Raw genomic sequence first — 26,796 nt, 5'->3', positions numbered from 1 at the left:
GTACACTTAAACGGCACACTAATACACTTATTTACCACGTAATCAGTACTAATCTATGTGTTTTATAATCTAAAATAACTTATCTTTACGAGAACACCAAACCTCGCGCTAGTCGCTTGGCTGCAGGGCAGAAAACCCAAAGCAATTCTGGTCGTATGTTAAGTATGTTAGCGCCAAGAAACAATCAATGCCTTCCCTGCACGGGAGCAATGGAGATACCATCGAAGACAGTGCTGCAAAAGCAGAGTTACTAAACACAGCCTTCCGAAATGCCCCTACAAAAGACGATGAAGTAAATATTCCAGAATTCGAATCGAGAACAGCTGCCAACATGAGTAACGTAGAAGTAAATATCCTCGGAGTAGTGAAGCAACTCAAATCACTTAATAAAAGCAAGTCTTCTGGTCCAAACTATATACTAATTAGGTTCCTATCAGAGTATGCTGATGGATTAGCTCCATACTTAATCACATACAACCGTTCGCTCAACGAAAGATCCGTACCCAAAGACTGGAAAAATGAATAGATCACACCAATATTCAAGAAAGGTAGTAGGAATAATCCGCTAAATTACATGCCCATATCGTTAACATCAATATGCAGCAGGATTTTAGAACATATATTGTGTTCGAACATAATGAATTACCTCTAAGAAAATGGTCTATTGATACACAGTCAACATGGGTTTAGAAAACATTGTTCCTTTGAAACACAACTAGCTCTTTATTCGCATGAAGTGCTGAGTGTTATTGACAAGGGGTTTCAGATAGATTCCGTATTTCTGGATTTCCAGAAGGCTTTTGACACTGTACCACACAAGCGGCTCGTAGTGAAATTGCGTGCTTATGGAATATCGCCTCAGTTATGTGACTGGATCTGTGATTTCCTGTCAGAGAGGTCACAGTTCGCTGTAATTGACGGAAAGTCATCGAGTAAAACAGAAGTGATTTCTGGCATTCCCCAAGGTAGTGTTATAGGCCCTTTGCTGTTCCTTATCTATATAAACGATTTTGGAGACAATCTGAGCAGCCGTCTTCGGTTGTTTGCAGATGATGATGTCGTTTATCGACTAATAAAGTCATCAGAAGATCAAAACAAACTGCAAAACGATTTAGAAGAAATATCGAAATGGTGTGAAAAGTGGCAGTTGACCTTAAGTAACAAAAAGTGTGAGGTCATCCACATGAGTGCTAAAAGGAACGCGTTAAACTTCGGTTCCACGATAAATCAGTCTACTCTAAAAGCCGTAAATTCAACTAAATACCTAGGAATTACAATTGTTGTTGTTGTGGTCTTCAGTCCTGAGACTGGTTTGATGCAGCTCTCCATGCTACTCTATCCTGTGCAAGCTTTTTCATCTCCCAGTACCTACTGCAACCTACATCCTTCTGAATCTGCTTAGTGTATTCATCTCTTGGTCTCCCCCTACGATTTTTACCCTCCACGCTGCCCTCCAATACTAAATTGGTGATCCCTTGATGCCTCAGAACATGTCCTACCAACCGATCCCTTCTTCTGGTCAAGTTGTGCCACAAACTTCTCTTCTCCCCAATCCTATTCAATACTTCCTCATTAGTTATGTGATCTACCCATATAATCTTCAGCATTCTTCTGTAGCACCACATTTCGAAAGCTTCTATTCTCTTCTTGTCCAAACTATTTATCGTCCATGCTTCACTTCCATACATGGCTACACTCCATACAAATACTTTCAGAAATGACTTCCTGACACTTAAATCAATACTGGATGTTAACAAATTTCTCTTCTTCAGAAACGCTTTCTTTGCCATTGCCAGCCTACATTTTATGTCCTCTCTACTTCGACCATCATCAGTTATTTTGCTCCCCAAATAGCAAAACTCCTTTACTACTTTAAGTGCCTCATTTCCTAATCTAATTCCCTCAGCATCACCCGACTTAATTCGACTACATTCCACTATCCTTGTTTTGCTTTTATTGATGTTCATCTTATATCCTCCTTTCAAGACACTATCCATTCCATTCAACTGCTCTTCCAACTCCTTTGCTGTCTCTGACAGAATTACAATGTCATCGGCGAACCTCAACATTTTTATTTCTTCTCCATGAATTTTAATACCCACTCCGAATTTTTCTTTTGTTTCCTTTACTGCTTGCTCAATATACAGATTGAACAACATCGGGGAGAGGCTACAACCCTGCCTCACTCCCTTCCCAAACACTGCTTCCATTTCATGCCCCTCGCCTGTTATAACTGCCATCTGGTTTCTGTACAAATTGTAAATAGCCTTTCGCTCCCTGTATTTTACCCCTGCCACCTTTAGAATTTGAAAGAGAGTATTCCAGTCAACATTGTCAAAAGCTTTCTCTAAGTCTACAAATGCCAGAAACGTAGGTTTGCCTTTCCTTAATCTTTCTTCTAAGATAAGTCGTAAGGTCAGTATTGCCTCACGTGTTCCAGTGTTTCTACGGAATCCAAACTGATCTTCCCCGAGGTTGGCTTCTACTAGTTTTTCCATTCGTCTGTAAAGAATTCGTGTTAGTATTTTGCAGCTGTGACTTATTAAGCTGATAGTTCGGTAATTTTCACATCTGTCAACACCTGCTTTCTTTGGGATTGGAATTATTATATTCTTCTTGAAGTCTGAGGGTATTTCGCCTGTTTCATACATCTTGCTCACCAGATGGTAGAGTTTTGTCAGGACTGGCTCTCCCACGGCCGTCAGTAGTTCCAATGGAATATTGTCTACTCCGGGGGCCTTGTTTCGACTCAGGTCTTTCAGTGCTCTGTCAAACTCTTCACACAGTATCGTATCTCCCATTTCATCTTCATCTACATCCTCTTCCATTTCCATAATATTGTCCTCAAGTACATCGCCCTTGTATAGACCCTCTATATACTCCTTCCACCTTTCTGCTTTCCCTTCTTTGCTTAGCACTGGGTTTCCATCTGATCTCTTGATATTCATACAAGTCGTTCTCTTATCTCCGAAGGTCTCTTTAATTTTCCTGTAGGCGGTATCTATCTTACCCCTAGTGAGATAGGCCTCTACATCCTTACATTTGTCCTCTAGCCATCCCTGCTTAGCCATTTTGCAATTCCTGTCGATCTCATTTTTGAGACGTTTGTATTCCTTTTTGCCTGTTTCACTTACTGCATTTTTATATTTTCTCCTTTCATCAATTAAATTCAATATTTCTTCTGTTACCCAAGGATTTCTACTAGCCCTCGTCTGTTTACCTACTTGATCCTCTGCTGCCTTCACTACTTCATCCCTCAAAGCTACCCATTCTTCTTCTACTGTATTTATTTCCCCCATTCCTGTCAATTGCTCCCTTATGCTCTCCCTGAATCTCTGTACAACCTCTGGTTCTTTTAGTTTATCCAGGTCCCATCTCCTTAAATTCCCACCTTTTTGCAGTTTCTTCAGTTTTAATCTACAGGTCATAACCAATAGATTGTGGTCAGAGTCCACATCTGCCCCTGGAAATGTCTTACAATTTAAAACCTGGTTCCTAAATCTCTGTCTTACCATTATATAATCTATCTGATACCTTTTAGTATCTCCAGGGTTCTTCCATGTATACAACCTTCTTTCATGATTCTTAAACCAAGTGTTAGTTATGATTATGTTGTGCTCTGTGCAAAATTCTACCAGGCGGCTTCCTCTTTCATTTCTGTCCCCCAATCCATATTCACCTACTATGTTTCCTTCTTTCCCTTTTCCTACACTCGAATTCCAGTCACCCATGACTATTAAATTTTCGTCTCCCTTCACAATCTGAATAATTTCTTTTATTTCATCATACATTTCTTCAATTTCTTCGTCATCTGCAGAGCTAGTTGGCATATAAACTTGTACTACTGTAGTAGGTGTGGGCTTCGTATCTATCTTGGCCATAATAATGCGTTCACTATGCTGTTTGTAGTAGCTTACCCACATTCCTATTTTCCTATTCATTATTAAACCTACTCCTGCATTACCCCTATTTGATTTTGTGTTTATAACCCTGTAGTCACCTGACCAGAAGTCTTGTTCCTCCTGCCACCGAACTTCACCAATTCCCACTATATCTAACTTCAACCTATCCATTTCACTTTTTAAATTTTCTAACCTACCTGCCCGATTAAGGGATCTGACATTCCACGCTCCGATCTGTAGAACGCCAGTTTTCTTTCTCCTGATAACGACATCCTCTTGAGTAGTCCCCGCCCGGAGATCCGAATGGGGGACTATTTTACCTCCGGAATATTTTACCCAAGAGGACACCATCACCATGTAATCATACAGTAAAGCTGCATGCCCTCGGGAAGAATTACGGCTGTAGTTTCCCCTTGCTTTCAGCCGTTCACAGTACCAGCACAGCAAGGCCGTTTTGGTTATTGTTACAAGGCCAGATCAGTCAATCATCCAGACTGTTGCCCTTGCAACTACTGAAAAGGCTGCTGCCCCTCTTCAGGAACCACACGTTTGTCTGGCCTCTCAACAGATACCCCTCCGTTGTGGTTGCACCTACGGTACGGCTATCTGTATCGCTGAGGCACGCAAGCCTCCCCACCAACGGCAAGGTCCATGGTTCATGGGGGGGGGGAATTACAATTACAAACAATTTAAATTGGAAGGAACACACAGAAAATGTTGTGGGGAAGGCTAACCAAAGACTGTATTTTATTGGCAGGAAACTTAGAAAATGTAACAGACCTACTAAAGAGACTGCCAACACTACGCTTGTCCGTCCACTTTTAGAATACTGTTTCACGGTGTGAGATCCTTACCAGATAGGACTCACTGAGTACATTGAAAAAGTTCAAAGAAAGGCACCACGTTTTGTATTATCACGAAATATGGGAGAGAGTGTCACAGAAATGATACAGGATTTGGGATGGACATCATTAAAAGAAAGGCGTTTTTTGTTGCGACGGAATCTTCTCACAAAATTCCAATCACCAACTTTCTCCTCTGAATGCGAAAATATTTTGTTGACACCGACTTACATAGGGAGGAACGATCACCAAGATAAAATAAGGGAAATTAGAGCTCATACGGAAAGATATAGGTGTTCATTCTTCCCGCGCACTATATGAGATTGGAATAATAGAGAATTGTGAAGGTGGTTCGATGAACTCTCTGCCAGGCGCTTAGATGTGATTTGCAGAGTATCCATGTAGATGTAGATGTTTACTTTTTGATTAAATTTATGCATATTTCCCTCACAACACGGATTAAATCAAGAACTCATTTGTTCATATTTTACCAAATTTAAGCCATCGTGGTACCCAATGTAGCCATGGACACAACCAACCATGTACGTGCTAGTGGTAAGTGAACTCTGTCCAAGTAATTTTTATAGAAATTGTGCAAAATAGTCCAAGGAACATGGAATTAATTAACTAGCTATGTCTCAATTAATAAAATGGTCCGGGCTGTTATGCCACATTTGACTGGATTTCACATTTAAAACCAATGTTTCATCCCCACTTGTGGAGCACATTTTCAGGAGGAATTGTAGCTTCTATGAGTGTCTGATTCACACCCTCGCTCATACTGACTGCAGAAAAATTCTGTTCACCTGTGTTTACATGCAATGGCATGATATGACAGTTTTGAATACCCAAATGCAATTGGCTGTAGCTGAGTGCCATCGTCCACTGTTGTTATTACCCCAAGGGGGACACCTTCAACACCGGAATCCATATGCCATTCAATTTCACACCATCCTCCTTCCTACGGAAATTCCCTGGGAATTTCACAATCTCGATGGCCTCTCTGTATAGTGTTTCATGGTGTGTACCTGTGGCTGCCTGTACTTGAATCTTATCAAAATGAATGTGGTGTTCTCCTAGCTGCAAAGCATGCTCTGCAACAGCTGCTCTGTCAGTCTCCCCCTTCTGCAATTGCCCTTGTGCTTGCTCTTCGTCATTTTTTGACCATTCTTTTTGTAGTATGCACACACACACACCTCCCAACAACTACAAGGAAACCAATGAATTTCTGCTTTTTCTAAAGGTTGACGAGCATCCTTGGTCAATTTAAGTTATCTTGTATCTTCCTGGTGGGTTTGTATATTACTGCGATATTCCGTTTTTCAAAGATTTTTCCTATGTGGTCACTAACGTCTTAAATGAAAGGCAGAAAACTTTCGATTTCATAGTCACTTGTCCATCACTATGATTTCTGCATGGTGGTCTTAACACAGTTTTTAACTCAGCAGACCAATAACCATTCTTGAGCAATGGATTGGTGAGATGGTTTAATTCTGTGTCAAGCAACTCTGGTTCACAGACATTCCTTGCTCTATCCACCAAAGTGTTTATGATGCCTCGCTTTAGTTGTGGGTGGTGGTTCAAGTCCCACACTAGGTAACAGTCTGTGTACGTGGGTTTTCAGTAAAGTGTGTAGCCTAAGCTACCATTTTCTTTCTTGAGAACTAGTACATGAGGAAAATTTAATCTTCTGCCTGCCTCCTCCATGGCAAACTGAATCTTCACACTGATCTATTGAGATGTTTGTGAAAACAACCAAGTTCTTTTCTGCGATGCCTCCACAAAACAAATGTATCATCCACATAATGCAACCAAATATTTGGTTTCTTGTTGGCAGTTTCCAATACCTGCTCCTCAAATTTTTCCTTAAAGATATTTGTTGCCATACCATCTGTCTGCTCACAGAACTCATCGGTCCATTTGAAATAAGTGGCTGTGAGGCAATATGTAAACAGTTCTGCAATATCAGGAGGAAAAATCCAATTCAATTCAATTGTTGCAACACCTCATTGAGCAGAACCATAGTGAATAGAGGTACAACATCAAAACTAATTAATATGTCCTCCAGCTGAACCACTATGCTGTTTAATTTACTGATAAAATCTGCCGAATTCTCGATACACAAATCCGATCAGCCCATGTATGATCGTAATAATGTTGTCAAGAACTTGGCAATCGAATAGGTGGGTTAACCAATAGCTCTCACTACAGGTCTTGGAGGAACATGTTCTTTGTGCACCTTCGGCAAACCATGAAGTCTTGGTGGTAGCGCAACTGAATTGAACAGACTTTTCTGAACACTCTGTCCAATAGAAGACTTTTGTATCAACAATATTACGGTTCTGATAACTTCATCAGTAGGATGTTAAGAAATGTCTATATGTTAGCAGATCTAATTAGTCGTTAATCTTACTATGACAGTTGGTCACATTCAAAAGAACCATCAGCTTTCCCTTGTCAATGTAATACTAACGTACTCATTCAAGCATTTTATGGCATCCACCTCACCCATAGTTAAATTACTTTTTGGAGGCTTTGTGTGAGACAATACTCTTACAGCTTCTATATGGATTTCTTTAGCTGTAACTGTGTCCACACTACAAAAGATTGCTTCTATGCTGGCTACGATAGCCACAATGAACAATGCAGATGACATGGCCAATTGCTCTCAGGTATTCAAAACTCGTGAAGTCATGCCACCGCACAGAAGCATGCGTAAACAGAATTTACTGCAGTCAGCAGTGAGCCAGAGTGTGAATTAGACACTCAAAGAAGCTACAATCCCCTTTGAAAATGTCCTCCGCAGAAGGGGACAAAACACTGGGTTTAAATGTGAAGTACATTCAACCACGGCATGACAGCTTGGGACATTTTATCAATTTATTATTACATTTGTTATCTGATGATGAGAGATCTGTGCTTGACAAGTGCGGAAATTTTGCAATTACTCTGCAAGTTGTGCCTATGGAAGAAATCACAGCCAGTGTAGAAGCAGACTTTCATTGAGAGGACAAGGTTACAGCTGAAGAAATCTGTATAGAAGATTACATAAAACCACCAAAAGGTAATTTAACTATGGGTGAGAGGAATGCCATAAAATGCCTGAATGAGGATGACAGTATTATCATTCTCCCCGTTAACAAGGAAAATGCTATGATTGTTTTGAATGTGATATACCATCACAGTAAGATTAACGACTTATTAGATCTGCTAACATATATGCAACTGCTAAATGAGCCCACTGATTAAAGTTCTCAGAACCATTATGTGGTTGATAAAAGAGTCATCTATTGAAGAGAACATTCAGGAAAGACTGTTCAATTCAGCTGCACTACCAGCAAGACTTTATGAGTTGCCAAAGGTGCACAAATAACATGTTCCTCTAAGGGCTATTGAGTCACCTTCTTTAACTTCCGTCTGGCCATTTTTAAATCACGTGAACCATTCGTAACACTGAATATAGCTTAAGCACTCATCACCATAGGGTTCCTGCTCCATTTGGTGTGGCTCTGTCAAGGTTTTCTTGTGTTTCACGCAAAATGTAAAGCAGATGCGTTGCTCCTCTAACTCTGCCACTTCAAAATTCGCAAACTGTGACACAACATTCTGCTCAATAGAGCGGTGAACAATAACGAAGAGAGACACAACAGTGAAACTTCCAGCAGTTACACATTAAACACAGGTGTGTACAGGGATGCCATCCATATTTTGCACCAACACACCATTGGCACAAAATTACGAGTGTTCCAGAAATTTTGAACAGGCCTCGCAAACCCAGTGTTTCATCCCATAAGTGGAGTACATTATCAAGGGGGATCATAGCTTCTTTGTGTGTGCGATTCACACCCTGGCTCACTATTGACTGCAGCAAAATTCTGTTTATGCGTGCTTCCATACAGTGGCGTGATGTCACATGTTTTGGAATACCCGAGTGCAATTGGCTATCATCCACTGTTGCTTTCACCTCATGATGGAAGAGTGGCACACATAGTCTTCAGTACCGAAATCCATATGCCATTCAATTTCATGCCCTCCTTCCTACTGAAATTCTTTGGGTGTTTTACAATCTCTCTCACCTCACTGTATAGCGTTTCATGGTATCTGCCTGTGGCTGCCAGTACTAGAGTCCTATCAAATGAGTGTGGTGGTCTCCTAGCTTCCTAGCTACAAAGAATGTTTTGCAACAGCTGATCTGTCAGTCTCCCCCCTTCTGCAATTGCCACTATGCTCTTCTAATTGTGCTTTTTTTTTTTTTTTTTTTTTTTTAGTTCCCACGTACACTTCCCAACTACTACATGGAAACCTATAAATTCTTACTTTTTCAGTGGTTGACGAGCATCCTTGACCAATTTTAGGCAATCTCATGTTTGTAGATTACCATGATGTTCCCTTTTTCAAAATTTTTCCTGTGTGGTCAGTAACGTCCTTAATAAAGGCAGGAAAACTTTCGTTTACCTCAGCGGACAAATAACCATTCTCGGTCAATGCGGTTATGAGATGTTTTAATTCTGCATCAAGAAGCTCTGGTTCGTAGATGTTTCTTGCTTTATCTGGCAAGGTTTTTATGATGCCTTGCATTAGTTGTGGGTGGTGGTTCAAATTCCACACTAGGTAACAGTCTGTGTGCATGGGTGTGTAGCCTAAGCTACCATCTTCGTTCTTGAAAACTAGTGCATCAAGAGAATTTAATCTTCCACCTGCCTCGTCCATGGTAAACTCAATCTCCAGATTAATCCTGTTGAGATGTTTGTGAAAATGATCTAGTTCCTCTCTGCCATGCCTCCACAAAACAAATGTTTCATCCACATGCAAGAACCAAATATTCAGTTTCTTGTTGGCAGGAGTGTTGTTTGAGGGATTAGTTCAACATGAATTCGTGTCACAGGGACAAACTGTTAATTAATGGTACTATCAGGATGTGTTGTGATGCCTGTGAGAAAATGTAACAAGGAAACGGCTTGAAATGTGGTGAGATAATTTATGGCTCTTGCATCACAATAATGCACCCGCACGTCATTCATCCCTGTTGGTGCATGACTGTTTGGGGGGGGGGGGGGGGGGGGGTAAAAATCACTGTGCTGCCTCATCCTCCATACCCTCCAGACCTGGCCCCTGTGGACTTTTTTTTATTTCCGAAGTCGAAAATTCCATTGAAAGGACGGATATTAGCAACAATAGACGAGGTAAAAGAAAATTTGCAGATGGCACTTACTGCGATCCAGCAGGAGGCATATCAAGACTGCTTCTGAAAAGGGAAACAGTGTTGGGAGAGGTGTATCAATTGTGGAGGAGAATATAAGTAAAAGGTAAGCACAGAAAAATTTGGCAGACAAAGTTCCAGAATTGTTTGAACAGATGTAAATAAGTAATTCATTCAACCATGGCATTTGATTAACTGTGACATTTCTGATCATAAACGTTTTTGTTCTACAACTAGCTGTGTCTGCATCACTTTTTTCAACGACATGCAAAAATAATTAAAACAAAATATCTGTGTTATATAAGGGGCGTTCAAAAAGAAATGAGCCGGAGTCTGGAGGGTAATATCATAACGTGTGTAATGAGGTGTGGTTGCGACCAGAGCGTGGAAGTTCACAGCCCATCGCTGGAGGGCACGTGACTATACAGAGCTAGCAGCAGCATGCATCAATCGTCCAACACGGCCAGTCGCAGTGCAAACAGTGACATGGCAGTGTCAACAGAAGAGCAAAGAGGTGTTATTCGTTTTCTGACAGTGGAAGGAGTCAGAGGAATGGAGATTCATCGACAAATGTCATAAGTGTACGACGAACACTGCATGTCCCTTTTAAGGGTCAAGGCATGGCACAAGTGCTTCAGGGAAAGACGGCTGTCGTTAGCCGATGATGCACAGCCTGGAGCACCACACTGCATTACCGATGACATCGTCCAGCTGGTGGATGCACTCATTACCCAGGACTGCCAAGTGACAGTGAAAGCCATAGCCACTGTGGTCGGATTGAGCATCGGAAGTATTCACGCCACCATGAAGGAATGACTGCACATGCGCAAAGTTGTGTCCAATGGATGCCCTATAGTCTTCAACCACACCAGTAACCACGTTGAATGGCCCACTGTCTTGCTCATCTGCGGCGCTATGCCTGGGAAGGGAATGCGTTCCTGGTATGAGTGGTGGGTGGAGATGAGTCATGGCGTCATCACTTCGAACCAGAATCAAAACAGCAAAGTCCTTCGAACCAGAATCAAAACAGCAAAGTCCCTCGTGGAAGCATCCAGGGGTCACAAAATGCATAACTTATGAGCTATGTACACATTTGCACTAGAAGAGATATGTCCCACAGTAGCAAAGATGAACAAATTTTCATAGCTCTTAATGTACGTTATGCATTTTAGAGCCCTTACCTACTAGACTTTTCTGCTTTAAATAATCTTTCCTGTCATATCCCTGAATATCAACCATTCTTCCTCGGATACCCTATATATTATTTATAAATATCCTCCACCATGTTTTCCTGTTTGTATGTGAAGGCTAATTTCAGGAACTACTGTAGGAATTTTGATACAGCTTCCACTAATAAACAGACTGACTCACAAGGAAAGTTAGAGTGTATAATCTATTTCCCCTTCACCAGACACGTCATCCAGCTGTAGATACTTAGCGCTACCCATGCAAAGCCAGTGTCTGGCTCAAGTGACATTATAAACAAGAAATGAAACTATTAAGGATTTCTGATTGTATCATCAATCGAACTGACTGTAGCTTGCATTGCAACACACAAAATGTCACTCCGCTCATGCCTTGACAGAAGGGACACACAACAAAAATATGTTTCACCAGGATCTGTGAAGGCTGAATGGCAAGTTATTAGGATGTCTTTTGCACAAAAATAAATCCAAATGTTGCCTCAAAATTTAGGCAATAATCTGATCTATTCACACACAAAGAACAACCAAACAAGTTGCCATTTTACCCTACATGGATAAAAGGAAATGGATGTGTTCTGTACTCTATCTGGCAATAGGTTTGAGCAGAGTAACCTGTTATAATGTGTCTCAACATACAACAGTCGTAGAAATGGAAGACTGGTCAGCTTTGAAAGAAGCCCTATCCATGTTGTGGGCACAAATTTATTTGCACCACTTCATCTACTAGATGTGAAATCTGTTTTCTTTGTACCCTCCTCCAATGGTCCCACTGGTTCGTACCAACTATTATTCTTGCCTCGTTCAGGCCCATTACATTTTGTTAGAGCCTTACATTACCAGTAGGACTACCAACGTGCTTTGCAAATATTATCCAAACTCGGTTACTATTTGCTATTTGTATGTATTATCACCATGGTTCCACTAATTATGCCATTCAACACTGAGTCTGGTAGCCGCATGCTGTTTGGTATGTATCTCAATGCATTATTATTATTATTATTATTATTATTATTATTATTCTGTCAATGGGATTGTGGAAACATCAAGTCTATTAGCGTTAGGGAAACAGTGTAATTCGAAACTGAACATTTCACAATTAGCGGTGTTGGGATGAATCAAATCACGCAGAACAATATCTGTCAGAGGGGTAATGTGCGTTAGGTGGAACAGCACACTGGACTGATGCCGTGCTTATATTGTATGCACTGTCCAATAGACAGGGACTAGTGAGCGGAGTAACGCGCCCGTGACAGACTCCAATGTACATGCATACACATATTGAATTTTCTCATTGTAAACCTCTAAACCAGTGTGGCAGTTGTATGGCATACACAAATGATGAATATGATTCTGGTCCTTGGTGCATCTGGTAACTGGGCTGGTGTTGCTGCTCATAATATGCTTCTAGATAGCCTTGTCAACACCATCCAGATAAAAATGTGTTTCGTCTTCTGGAGCTGCGCCTTCAGGAGTCAGGTTATCTCCTACCACCATCGCATGACAGAGGTTGTCCATGGACTCGCCATACTCCAGCTACTAAGGAAGCTATTCTGGAGGTCATACACCAAGAACCTCAGCAAAGTACACGTAACATAGCAAGGCAGCTGTGTGTCTCGCAACACCCAGTCGTTAACATGATGCACGAGCATGGACCGCACCCCCTATCATTTCATTATGCTTTCACGCAACGCCTGCATCCTGCAGATCGCCATCAGTGGCTGCAATTCTGTGAATTGTTCCAACAACAACAGGAAGTCAACGATGACTTCGTGTATACCGTAATATGGTCAGATGAAGCAGCATTCACTTATGAGAGTGTCCTCAATATGCACAGTGCCCACCATTGGTGTGAGGTTAACCCGCACATCACCTGCGACCGTGGGTATTAAGTTCACTTTGGTATCAACGTCTGTGCCAGGATATTGGGGGACAGGTGTTTGGACTCCTACATGTTGCCTGACCAGTTGACTGCACAAAGGTATCATGCATTCCTCTCAAACTATCTGCCTGATGCGCTGGACGATGTTCCATTACATGTTCAGCAGAGGATATGGTTCCCACATGATGGTGCACGTCCACACTGTGGAATTAATGTGCGGCAGTATTTGGACAAAACATTTCCAGGGAAATGGCTCAGAACTGGAGGTCCAGTTGTATGGCCACTGCATTCACCTGACCCAAATCCCCTGGATTTCTTCCTGTGGGGACACCTGAAGGAGCACGTGTACTATACTCCGCCGACGAATGTGGACAAATTGGTAGTATGTGTTCATGCTGCTCTTGTTACTGAGGAAGTAGCTTTGCTGTGTTGGGTCCAGAGCTGTATGATCCAGAGGGTTGCACAATGTTGGGACATGCAGGGATGTCACTTTGAGCATCTGTTGTTCTGCGGACAACGTATTCTCTTGTGAAGGTCATGCGGTCATTAATATGGACATTATCATCGTCACTGGTTGCTAATATGCGACATCTGAGCGCTCATAAATAAAATGAAAAGTAGATGTTGTGCTACTGTACTGTGCTATCATCTTTTGCATCTCGAAATTGGTATTGTTTTTGTAGTATTCTGCCCTATGACAGGTCATTTGCTTCAACTGTCTATTTCTTATTTGTCTAACCACCGATTTGTTGTGTTCAGCATTACAAAATGTAGTAAATTTAGGATACATGTGACCTAAGAAACAGTGTATATTAAGTATGAAATGTCAAAACGAAATTAGCAAATAAAAAAATATGCCCCCAACCCAGGATCGAATCCTCGACTCCTGCATGATGACCCAAAACTGTATCCACTGCACCAACCGTACAGCATAACAAATAGGTGCTAACAGAGTTAGTTACCATACTTGTGGTTACAGTGTTGTCAGATTGCCACTCTTTAAAGTCCTTTTTCTGCCGGATGTACTCACCGGTCGAAATTTTGTGACAGCCATTTTTTTTATCGCTGCCCCCCCTTTTTTTTTCGCAAAACTGCTATGGCCATTAGCACCCAGTCTGTGGCTTAGGTAAAAAAAAAAAAAAAAAAAAAAAAAAAAAAAAAAAAAAAAAAAAAAAAAAAAAAAAAAAAAAATGGAAATCAGCAGCAATGGGAGCGAAACTCGAAAAGAAAAAGTGGGGAAACTAAAAAACAGAAGAAAAGCTTAGAAAACCACTATAGAAGGGGAGGTTGTTTTCCCCAAAAAGAGTTTCAAATGACCGACGTCATCTCACTGACACTGATAAACTTGAGGACGAGATCGGCTGAGCATGTGTCATCTGCTAAAATGGAAGACATATAAGGCGACAACTGTAGACGGGCGCAAGCAGAGTAAAATAGGAGCACTCACGTAAGAGGTGTCTCACCGTCCACAGTTGAGAGCAGTGGGGACAAGAGGGCGAGGATTGTCACTTAAATGATGTCGATGGCTAAAAAGATGGTGCCCTATCTGGAGTCTAGTTAAAATTACCTCCTCCCGACGACGAGCTTGGGAGGAAGAGGTCCAAGCACAGGGAAGAGCTTTCACGTCCCGCAATTTATTATTGGAAAGTGTAGACCAATGTGCGTGCCATAAAAGAGAAACACGGTGAAAGAAAACACTCTGTAGATCGGCGAAGGGAACCATGCGAACAGCAGGCCGAGGAAGAGAGACTGCAGCCTTGGCCTCGTTTCCACGGACACCAACCTGTCCTGGGATCCAGAGGAATGCCACAGAGAAACCCCCCAAATGGAGCACGTGGAGGCAGTCCTGAATCCAGTAGACAGAGGGTGGACAGGATAAAGAGCTTGGAGGCTGAGGAGAGAGCTGGGAGAAAATGGTTCAAATGGCTCTGAGCACTATGGGACTTAACATCTGTGGCCATCAGTCCCCTAGAACTTAGAACTACTTAAACCTAACTAACCTAAGGACATCACACACATCCATGCCCGAGGCAGGATTCGAACCTGCGACCGCAGCAGAGAGAGCTGGGAGAATTTGAGAATATAATATACTGTATTCGCTGATGGCGATGGATGTATTTGACAGCCTGGAGAACAGCGTAAAGCTCCACAGTAAAAACCGGACACTGGTCGAGAAGCCGAAATTGATTAGGGGTGTCACCAACAATATAGGCACTCCCAACACCAAATGATGTTTTTGAGCCGTCAGTGTAAATAAATGAGGCATCCTTCATTTGTGCGCATAGAGCAGCAAATTCCTGACAATAAATGAGAGAAGGGGTACCATCCTTGGGAAGCTGACAAAGGTCACGGAGCAGGCAGGTCCGGGGGCAGAGACAAGGCAGTGCTGTACCCCCAGTTGTCAAGAAAGATTTAGGAAAGTGGAAGGAAAGAGAACGCAGCAGTTGATGGAAGTGGATTCCCGGTGGCAGTAGAGAGGAAGGGCGGCCTGCATACCCTAAATCCAAGGAGGCGTCGAAAAAAAGGACATTGGACAGATTAGCAGGCATGGAAGACAGATGGCTAGTGTAACGACTCAGAAGGACAGCCCACCGATTGGACAGTTGAGGTTCAGCAGTCTCAGCATAAAGGCTTTCCACAGGGCTGGTATAAAAAGCTCTAGATGCTAAATGCAACCCGCGGTGGTGGACAGAGCCGAAACACCGAAGAATAAACGGCCAAGCAGAGGAGTAAACTATGCTTCCATAGTCCAATTTTGAGTGCACTAAGGTGTGATAGAGGTGGAGAAGGACCACTTGGTCCGCTCCCCAGGAGGTACCATTCAGAACACGGGGGGTGTTGACGGATCGCAGACAGTGAGCCGAAAGATAGGAAACGTGGGAGGACCAACACAGTTCTCTGTCAAACATAAGACCCAAGAATTTAGCGATGTACGCGAACGGAAGGTTGACAGGGTCTAGGTGTAGGGAAGGCAGAAGAAACTCCGTACGACACCAAAATTGACACAAATGTTCTTACTGGGAGAAAATCAGAAGCCGGTTTTGATGCTCCAAGAGTGGAGGCGATCGAAACATCCTTCAAGACATCATTCAAGAAGGCTGGTCCATTGAGAGCTGTAGTAGATCGCAAAATCGTCCACAAAGAGGGAGCCCGAGACATCGGGAAGGAGACAATCCATAATTGGACTTATGGTGATGGCAAACATTACAACACTTACCACGGAGCCCTGGGGTACCCCATTTTCTTGGGAGGAAGTGCGGGAGACAGTAGTGTTCAACCGCACTTCAAATGTGCGCTCTGCCATAAATTCATGAATAAAAAGGGGCAGCCGACCTCGAAAGCTCCAAGAGAACAGTGTGTGGAGAATGCCTGTCCTCCAACAGGTATCGTATGCTCTCTCAAGATCAAAAAATATTGCTACCGTTTGGCGTTTCCTGAGAAAATTGTTCATGACATAAGTGGAGAGAGCAACAAGATGGTCAACTGCAGAACGATGCTATCGGAAACCGCATTGGGCAGGTGTTAAAAGACTTCGGGATTCCAGCCACCACGCTAAACTGTAATTCACCATATGCTCCAAAACCTTACATACACTACTCGTGAGAGAAATGTGGCAATAGATAGAGGGGAGATGTTTGTCCTTTCGAGGTTTCGGAACAGGAATGACAATAGCTTCCCACCATCTTCTGGGAAAAGTACTGTCGGTCCAAATTCGATTATAAAGGCGAAGTCGGTAATGCAAACTATGGTATGACAAATGCAGCAACATTTCGATGTGGATACCACCCGGTCCTGGGGCGGAAGAGTGAGAAGAGGAGAGTGTGCGTTGGAGTTCCCACATGGAGAGAACAGTATTACAGTTTTCGCTATTTTGAGAGGAGAAAGCAAGAGAGCGCACTTCCGCTGCACGTTCCTTTGGGAGAAAGGTTGGAGAGTAATTTGAAGAGCTAGAAATCTCAGAGTGTTGACCCAATGAGTTAGAAATTGCGATGGGGTCCACTAAGGTATCATGTGCATCAGTGAGCCCAGAGGTCGGGGAGAAACTAGGCACGCCAGATAACCGTCGAATTTGACTCCAAACTTCTGAGCAGCGAGTGAAGGTGTTAAAAGAGCTAGTAAAGAAGTCCCAGCTTGCCTTCTTGCTATCGCAGATGACACGACGGCATCGCGCACGTAACTGCTTGTAGTGGAGACAGTTGGCCAAAGTAGGATGGTAGCGAAGAGCGCGTCGCCGCTCACGTATTGCATCACGCACGCCTCATTCCACCAAGGAACGGGGGGGGGGGGGGGGGGGAAGGGGGGGGGGGGGGGGGCAGGGGAAATCGGAGGTGGGAGGTATTGAACATTTCGCGGCTGTATGAATAACTTCTGTAACATGAGTGACCTGATTGTCAACGCTAGGAAAGTGACGGTCATGGAATGTCGCTAGAGACAAAAAAAGTGGCCAATCGGCTCGGGCAAACTTCCAGCGTCTCGGGTGCAGAGATGGCAGTTGTGGCTGCAATCGAAGGACACATGGAAAATGGTCACTTGAGTGTGTATCAGCAAGAGCGAACCATTCAAAGTGCTGAGCTAGCTGAACAGTACCTACCGAAAGGTCCAAATGAGAGAAATTCGTCTTGGAGGCAGACAAAAATGTAGGTTCCCCAGTGTTGAGGCAAACGTCAATCAATAGGGAGCCTTGCGGACAGGGATGCGGAGATCCCCAAAGCGGGTGGTGGGCACTGAAGTCCCCAACCAGCAAATAGGGGGGTGGGAGATGACCAGGGATATGAAGGAGATCAGCTCTTGTCATCAGTGTGGACGATGGAATGTATATGGTACAAAGAGAGAAGGTGTATCCAGAAAAGGAAAGACGGACAGCAACAGCTTGGAAGGAACTGTTTAAGGGGATTGGGTGATAATGGACAGTATCATGGAGAAGAATCATAAGTCCACTGTGTGCCAGAGGGCCATCAACTGAGGGGAGATCAAACTGGACTGACTGGAAAAGAGGGAAAACAAAGCAATCGTGGGGATGCAACTTTGTTTCCTGAAGCCAGAATGACCGGTGAGTAGGATCGTAAGAGGATCAACAATTCATCCTGATTGGCTCTAATGCCGTGGATATTCCAATGGATAACTGACATAGGATGGACAGAAAAGGGAAGAATCTTACCACGGTTGCTCCCAACTCAACGACTGCTGAGAGCCGGCAGCCGACAGCACGGAATGGCATTCAGCCAAAGGCAGGAGATCCTGATCCATAGGTCGTTCGGGGGCAGCTCCCGCCACCAGCGGTCGGCCAGTCGATCGGCTGCCAGCAGTGCGCCTTGGCGACACGAAAGATGGCCGAGGGCCGTTACCACCAGGTGGCACTGTAGATGAGACATGCCGTGGCGGAGAAGGAGAGGAACTTGGTTTCTTATGAGCCTTCTTGGAAACAGGACGTTAATATGAGTGAGGAATCGACGTTTGTGAAGTTGGGGTACGTAAAAAAAATCTTCGCGAGTAGGCTCTTTTTGGAAGTCCGGGTTTCTGATTTTGGGGCTCATGATTTAGCAGGAGCCGATGAAGGGTGAGCCGTAGAGTGAGCAGGTGATAGTGGGAAGGTTGAACGGGCAATCTTGGCACTGGCTGATCTGATGACCGTGGCACTAAAGGTGAGATCATAAGTCTGTGTGGCTGCCTCCTTAGTAGGCCAAGGAGATGCAAGGACAGTGCAGTATTTACCTGCTGGAGGCACAGTGGGCTTTCTACTGGCGAATAACTTAAGAGCAGCAACTGTAGACACCTTTCCTTCACTCAGATTTCCTGAATAATTCGTTCATCTTTGAAAATAGGGCAATCTCTAGAGGAAGCAGCATGGTCACCCATACAGTTGATGCAACGAGGGGATGGAGGTGGACAAGCACCCTCATGGGCATCCTTGCCACACGTAACACATTTGGCCGGGTTGGAACACAACTGGCTGGTATGATTAAACCACTGACACTGATAGCAACGTGTAGGATTGGGGATGTAAGGGCGAATTGAAATTATCTCATAGCCCACTTTAATGTTCGATGGAAGTTGTCATACGTCAAGAAGAGAGTACGGGTCGGTACCAAGTCCTTGTCAACCCTTTTAATGACTTGATGTGCAGCCATTACACCCTGGTCAGACAGGTAGTTTTGAATGTCCGCATTGGACAATCCATCGAGTGAATGTGTATAAACCACCCGGAGTGATGAATATGAAGTGTGGTGTGCTTCCACCCAGGCAGGAAAAGTGTGTAGCAGTGTATGCAGCAATTTTTGTGCCTGGAGGGCACTGACTGTTTCTAACAACAAGGTACCATTTTGTAATCGGGTACAAGACTTTACAGGACCTGCAATGGCTTTGACACCTTTCTGAATAATGAAAGGGTTGACTGTGGAGAAGTCTTTACCTTTGTCAGACCAAGAAACAATGAGGAACTTTGGCACTGATGGAAGAATTGTCCGTGGCTGTGACTCATCTAGCTTTCGCTTGTGGGCAGAAGTTGTAGACATAGAGGAAACCATTGCAAAAGTATCCCCCATGATTACTGGCATCTTTGATGGCGCGCTCCTTCCTCGTGGGAGGCCTCTCTGAGGGCACTCATGCCTTAGGTGTTTGTCCACACCTCAGGTCACACCTCCCGAGAACGGACACAGGGACCAATCGGCACGTCGGAAGGTACCAGCTTGGGTAATCACCCCTCCCTGGGTCTGGCCGTTACCAGGGGGTACATATGTGTCCTACCTGTTCACCTGGGGTGGGGAATTATGCGTTACTCCAGCACAGGCTATGTGTGGGAATGCGTGGGTCAGCATTTAGACACACACAGGGGGGAAAGAAAGAGAAAGTGAGGAAGAAAGAAAAGGAAAGAAGAGAGGTCTCAAACACCGCAGCGGAGAAGAGGGTAAAGAGAAGAAGCAAGGAAAAGAGAAGGACAAAGGAAGGACAGAGACTTTCCACCATAGAAAGCAAAGGAGAGAGAGTGTCTTACAGTTACAAGCGTCCATCTCCGGATGTAGGCATGAAATATACTCCCATAGAGGGAGAAGGGGAAGGGAATGGAAGGGAAGAGGCTTGGGGGGGGGGGGATGTGGGAAAGGAAGGTATGCAGCCCGGAAAGGAAAGAGAGCCGCACAAGCTCGGGGTCCCGTGCTCGCCACGCATGTATCCACAAAAGAGTTGTGGACCCCCTGAAGGTATTGCTGGCATGTGAGGAGTTGCAGTGTGAAGCCTGAGTGCTCGAATTTCACTTAAGGTGTCCCTTATTTTCTGAGTTCAATATTTATAAGTGCTCACCCTCCAATATTGTTTGAATGCCTCCAAAATACGTTTGCACAAAATTTTGTTGCGACTGGAGCACTGTAACTCGTGCTGACTTAGTGCGAACTTGACTGTATGAGGAACATGATATTCCACATTGTTCGCCGACGTCGCGCTGACACCACCTCAGAATATCTGTATGTGCACATGATGTAGTGCAGTCAGTTGTTTCCTCCCCCCCCCCCCCCCCCCCCCAGTTGCTACTTTAGATGTGACTTCAATTACACAGCACCACGAAGCATGCGTTTTTAATAAGAAAGAGAGAGAGAACACCAGACAAATGGACACAAATTACCATCACACGAGCGCTGGAAGTTTTACTTTATGACATGTGGGAAAGAAAATTAGCAGTTTGTGAAAGTGCTAATCTTGTGATTGGGGTGTGCATTATAATTTGGGAGAAAGTAAGAATCTCAACTAGAGTTACTCAGTATTGTTAAAAAAAAACTTATTAATGTACATACAGTGAAGGGAAAATTGCAAAAAAGTGTCAAGATGTGTTTAAGCACTACAAAAAAAAGTTTATACGTAATTTGGAGAATTTATTTGATATTGCACATACCAACATTCTACAAACAAACAAGTTGGAAGAAGACAGGATGGTTTTACTTTGACAGAGAGAGCCAGGGCATAAAGGTCACCTTGCAGGAGTAGACTGAATACTTGAGGATAAAGGAGAAAGGGAGAGGCACAGAAAACTGGAAGAATGGAAGAGGCAAGAAAAACACAACAGCACAGCATCTACTACTTTTGCCGAGCTTCCTTCTTCTTCATTTGAAGAATCAGGTAAAGCACTTTCCAGTTCGGATGGATTTGACGTTGGCGATGTTGAGTTTTTAAAATGTACTTCTGAGAGTAGTTCATTTGAGAATGTTGAAGGGCGAGATACTACAGATTTTATTACCAAAAAATTAGGGACTGCCTTGGAAGAGATTCTGTACGTATTCTCCAGGCGACAGCAGAGGAACTTGGTCACAATACTGAAAAGCTCTGAATTAACAAATCTTCTCTAAATAAAAGCAGATAGAAAGAGAGAAAAGAAGGTTGTTGTAATTTCCCATGCCATCATCACATATATGAACTTATTTTAAAAAGTGTATTTTAATGTAAAGCAGTCTTGCCATATCAATGTTTAGATATTTACAGGAAAACTGGAGAATTGTCAGTGTCAGTAATTTTCAAACACTGGAAAAAGAGATTGTGGATTTGTTTTTTAATGAGACAGTAATTAAGGAGATATTACAGTTTCATGAGAGTGAATTAGATAAACAAACAGCAAGAGGTGATTACCACGAACTCATTAAGCTCTGTATAATATTTGTGGAAGGAGACTTTGAAAAAAAATTTCTACTTGACCACTGCATCATGCAACACGGATCGCAAGAGCAATTTATTGCTTAAAAATGTTTCTACTAAAATCACAATTTGAATTAGCCACTGAAAATAAAAATGCATTGAGAGACCTGTCTTTCTTCATTGTACGTGTTTAAGACAAACCATGGCTTCAGTGAACTAGAGCAACAAAAGCTCCTAATCTGAATCTCTCTGCCTCTTAAAAGAACTGAAATTATATGAAAGGATAGATTCCATGGTATCAAAATTAACTATAGGGAAATTTAGTCATCATTTGTTTATTTATTAGAACAGTTCTGTCTCTTTTTTGCTGTTTGATGATGATAAATTGGCACAAAAAACAAACTCAAAATGGTAGCAATTTTGGGCAGAGAAAATCTAGAAATGGAAAAGAGATATATACATTTTTGTGGAGAACTGGGTGGATCAGTACATGATAAGTTTAAAAATTTCTGATAACTATTTATTAATGGCTTAATTCATTATTTTGTGTCTCTGAATTCAATCTTTGACCACATATGAGGTGCAAAAGGCATTTGTGTTGTGCAGTGTTCAAAAATATCATAAACTGTACCCAGATTGCAAGAAAGAAATACTGAAAATAAAATATTATAAAGAATACTAAACACATCCTAAAAAGCAACATAAGGGGAACCCTAATATATATCTTACACATACGATGCTTTATAATGACCATGGAGGTGTAATCGGACAATATCAACAAAATATTTTATTCCTGTTCATTGTGGCAACCTATAGACATAGAAATAGCTCTCTCTCCACTGTCAGAACTAATAATGATGATGATGATGATGATGATGATGATGATGATGATAATTATACAAATTGCTTGTTGTTCAGAATTCTAGCACTGTTATACAAGCTGCTACTGTCTGGCACTATTATTTTGAACCAGTAGAGTGCAAATCCAGATTACAACTGACTACGTAACATTACTCAAAGTTATTAAGCAAATTACACAAAATTACACAGGAATTATCAGAAACTGCAACTCACATACCCAGAAAAATTTTCATTGGACAAAACTGAGCGACGTCCTTGTGAAGATTTATTAAATTCTTGTGTTTGCTCAGATGATGCATTTCCAGACTCTGGCAACCAGCGCCACACGGTCTTCAGTTCTCCATTAACGACACACTGTTCTTCCTTAATACGTGGATCATTGTGTCTAATAAAATTAACAGCTGACGTCCAAACCAAAGCCATGCCTAAAAAGATTACAATAATTATTGAGAAAATATGTACTGCAGTAACTGTAACACTGAGATTCACAGTTTTGTAATCTCTTTCCATGCCTATGCTTCCACTAGGTCTAGTGAACAGGTTATTCCTTCCAGTTATTGGAAGGATGTTAAGGATGGAGATACATTGGTTCTGTCAAGTTTAAATACAAAATCTAACTAACTGCATCTCAAATGCATGTCTTAATTATGACTGCCATTCAGAAAAATTTCATATAAGCCATATGTAAGGGTAAGTAGAGGATGATTTGAGCAGAAATAGCCACCAGTCATGATTTGTTTCTTTTTTTCTATAAGACTTTTTTAAGTAACTGCAAAACTAATCATCAGATGATGGCATTTATTATGCACTACTTCATGAACCATCAAAGCTGTAACTGTGTTGTAGAAGAAAGGAGTTCTGTAACTTTTGTGATGATCTTGGGTCAAAAAGATTATATAACAATGCCCATGATGGATAAATGAAGGTAAACAGGAGTATAAATGTACTAGCATAGGGATGCTGGCAATTTTTTTAAATTCTCATATCAAAAACATATATTTTACACACACTACATTACTTTTGCCCAATACACTGCAACTTTCAATGCATTTGCTGTTTCTTAATAAAGTTCATCTTCAGTGTTGGAGTTTGGATGCAGTTGGCATTGAAGATATGATAAAATTCTGGTTGTCTTCTCAATTGTACTAAACATCATCTTTTATCTGTGTAGCTCCATTTTGCCACATTAACCTTTGATTTGCCAACTCCAGATCTCACTCTATTTCGGGACTTCCAAGTCATCCATTTCTCATCATAGTCAAAGTCCTCCATAGTTGCAACCTAGCTTTTTCAGTGGCAGTTCTAAGCGCCACCAATGTTCTAAGGAAACTACTCCTTGACTTCAGTCATAGTGCATGAAGTTTGTGCCTGTACGGAAGTTGGGTTCTCTCCTGCTCCACTGTCTTTAGTCATTCACAGCAATTTCCCTTTGAACAGGAGGTGGTGCTATTCCTGTGAGGTGGTAAAGCAATTTGATTGGAGTGGATTTCAAGCAACATGTTATGATTCTGCAAGTGCTGTTGAGAGCTATGTGTACCTAGTTTGGCATGTGTTGAATTATACCAAACAGGACATGCATACTGTACCCACAGAATAGCATAGAGCCACTGCAGAAGTTTGTATAACTCAGGTTGACTACCCTACTATGATTTGGCCAGTTTCTGTACAAGACTGTTTCTGTTGGAAACCTTTGACTTGCAGTTCATGCAGTGCTTCTTGAGAGGAATAGATCTGTCAAGTGCCACTCCTAGATATTTTGGGGTCTCACGGTGTTCCAGTTTGACAACTGACTATACTACCTTCAATTTGCCACTAGCTTTCCCACTTCTCAAATGAAAAGCACACACACACTTGTGGCCTTGAGAGGTTTGGTTTTAATTTGTTTGGACTGTAGTGAATGGGAAGTTGTTCAAGGGCATTCACGACTGTGTTCTCCACTGATTCAAAATCTGTGCTCTGGGTGACTAGAGCAAAGTCATCAGCATACAAGATGCCGTGGTACTATGAGTTTGTTGTGTTTGTTGTGTGTGTGTGTGTGTGTGTGTGTGTGTGTGTGTGTGTGTGACAGAGAGAGAGAGAGAGAGAGAGAGAGAGAGAGAGAGAGAGAGAGAGAGAGAGAGATATGGCAATTACTGGTGACATGGTGACAGATTAAGACGAAATTTCGCAGATGTTTGTCAGTTGGGGTGGGGAAATTACATAAAAATTTTCAATGACGCACACAAGTCTTAATTGCTATAACCGGTTGGTGAGCTATGATGGGACAATAAGGAACATGCCAAGCTTCCAATTTTTGAGTTCTGATTCAACCCTGTCTTATGATTTTGATGAAACCAGTTTTTAACATAAAATATTTTTTTTCCCAAAATATGATTACAGTTTCCATATTATAATTATTTATTTGATGTGGAAGAATTGGCAATGTGGAATATGCTATTCATGTGTTTTGCTGCTACTTTCATGACAGGTGGCATCTGACTGCTCGAGAAAAGTATAAAATTGGGTTGATGTTAATCAATAATGATTGTTTAGAAAAATGAAGTTTACAACATACATTTCATTACAAAGCAATATAAATTTTAACTACCAACGATATAGAAATGTTTATTTGGGTTAATATTCACAATTTATTCACCGTAAGATTAAAAATCATCAGCTGCGGCTCTTGTTGGATTACTAATAATAGTGCAAGTAAAATAGTAGTTGTACAGACATAAAAAACACCCTTTAATGTTTGTAATACATCTGCTGCAATATCGACACTTGTTTCCTATACAGTCCCACAACGGTTTGTCAGCATTCAAAGTAGAATAATCTATCTTTTGCATATAACTATATTTAAAAAATGCATGGCACCTGCAAATATCTTTCATTATAGTTAGTCTATGTATCATCATGTCAAGTTTTCTGTAGTCAAAGAGCAAATTAGTAAATTCGAACACAATGCTAATCTAACAAATAAATGATCAGTAACTTCAAGTAGTTATACTTATTTAAATGCTGATCTTATCTGAAGAAGATGGTACATTTTATATTTATGACAAATGGTACCATGCAGTCACTTTTTGTAAAGGTTTTTCTCCCTTTTTCTGAAATCTGCAAAGGGACAAATTTCAAAGAAAAAGGAAAAAAGTCTGAGTGCTGGAAATAAACTCAAAAAATCTGAGTAGGATATGATATGAAAGTACATAGTGAATAGAGAAAGTGGGCTGAGATGCTCTCAAACAGGAAAGTTTGGCAATATGGTGATATTTTTCTAGGTAATGCAAAATATAGCATCGGAAGTGGATAATATGGGTGAACCAAGTGTAAGAGAGACCAGAAAAGGGAACAGTGACACCCAAAATGGGTTTATAATGGTAAACAGAACATCATAACATTAGTAATCTCACAGACGAACACAGTGAGTCATCTATTGTTTTATTCTGCATTTTGCGTTACTCTCTCCATTTCCTTAGCACACCCTGCTCTTGGCACTATTCCCACCAAGACCTTACTTGTTATCTCTACACAGAATTTATAACCCCAAGCATTTTCTTTAAATTACTATAAAAAGTTTTTGCAAAGAGAAAATGAAGCTAGTAAATATAATATTCCATTATTTATTCCTGTAAAAATTGGTTTTATAATTTTTTTTACTTCCATTAAAATTTGGGTTCTATTGGAAGATAAATGTTATTACTATTATTATTTTTATGTTAGTTTATTCTTGTAAAGCAATAATGAAATCTAAAATTAAACAAAAATTTCAGATGTGAGGTGTGTTCAAAAAATAATGAGAATTTTTGTTTTGTAGTATGATTTTAAATAATTTATCTACATCAATGTCACCCCTTTTCAAAATAGGAACTTATAACACCATTTCTCCAATCCCTGAAAAACTTCTGGAACTCTATCTTTGTGATAGCTTTTAGCTCTCAGTGATGCATTTTTATTCTCAAGAAAAGTCACATGGGACCACGTATGGCAAATATGAAAGCAGAGGAATCATTACAGTGTTGTTCTTGGCCAAAATGTCATGAAGAATCAATTATGTGAGTGTAGGTGCAACATTGTGGTGCAAGAGCCATAAACTGTTCAGGCACAAACCTGAGCTGTTTTAATTGCTTCACGCACACAGAGTTGAACTTATCTGTGTAGTACTCCTCATTGACTGTTTGATCTTGTGGCAAGAAATTATGATAAACTATGCTGTTGAAATCTAAGAACACAGTGAGTACAACCTATACATTTCAGTATGTGTGAAGCTTTTATCGGTCTTTGTGATATGGAATGCTTCCAGGGATGACTG

The 26,796-nt window shown here is 41.7% G+C and overlaps 1 protein-coding gene across 4 annotated transcripts in view; it reads right to left on the bottom strand.

Annotated features, from left to right (window-relative positions):
* The window catches only part of LOC124723171 (inner nuclear membrane protein Man1), a 349,300-nt gene that overhangs the window by 59,148 nt on the left and 263,356 nt on the right, over positions 1 to 26,796 (bottom strand). For all 4 annotated transcript variants that reach the window (XR_007006525.1, XR_007006526.1, XM_047248368.1 and 1 more), the window contains exon 8: positions 22,723 to 22,930. Coding sequence is in view for 2 of the 4 variants with exons in the window: in XM_047248368.1 (XP_047104324.1) it covers positions 22,723 to 22,930 (208 nt within the window). In the remaining 2 variants the exon portion in view is untranslated. The remainder of the gene's footprint in view (positions 1 to 22,722; positions 22,931 to 26,796) is intronic.

This window comes from Schistocerca piceifrons, chromosome X (assembly GCF_021461385.2).
Source record: "Schistocerca piceifrons isolate TAMUIC-IGC-003096 chromosome X, iqSchPice1.1, whole genome shotgun sequence".
NCBI lineage: Eukaryota > Metazoa > Arthropoda > Insecta > Orthoptera > Acrididae > Schistocerca > Schistocerca piceifrons.
The sequence above is the reverse complement of the archived record's forward strand: the minus strand, read 5'-3'. Positions and strand labels throughout refer to the sequence as shown.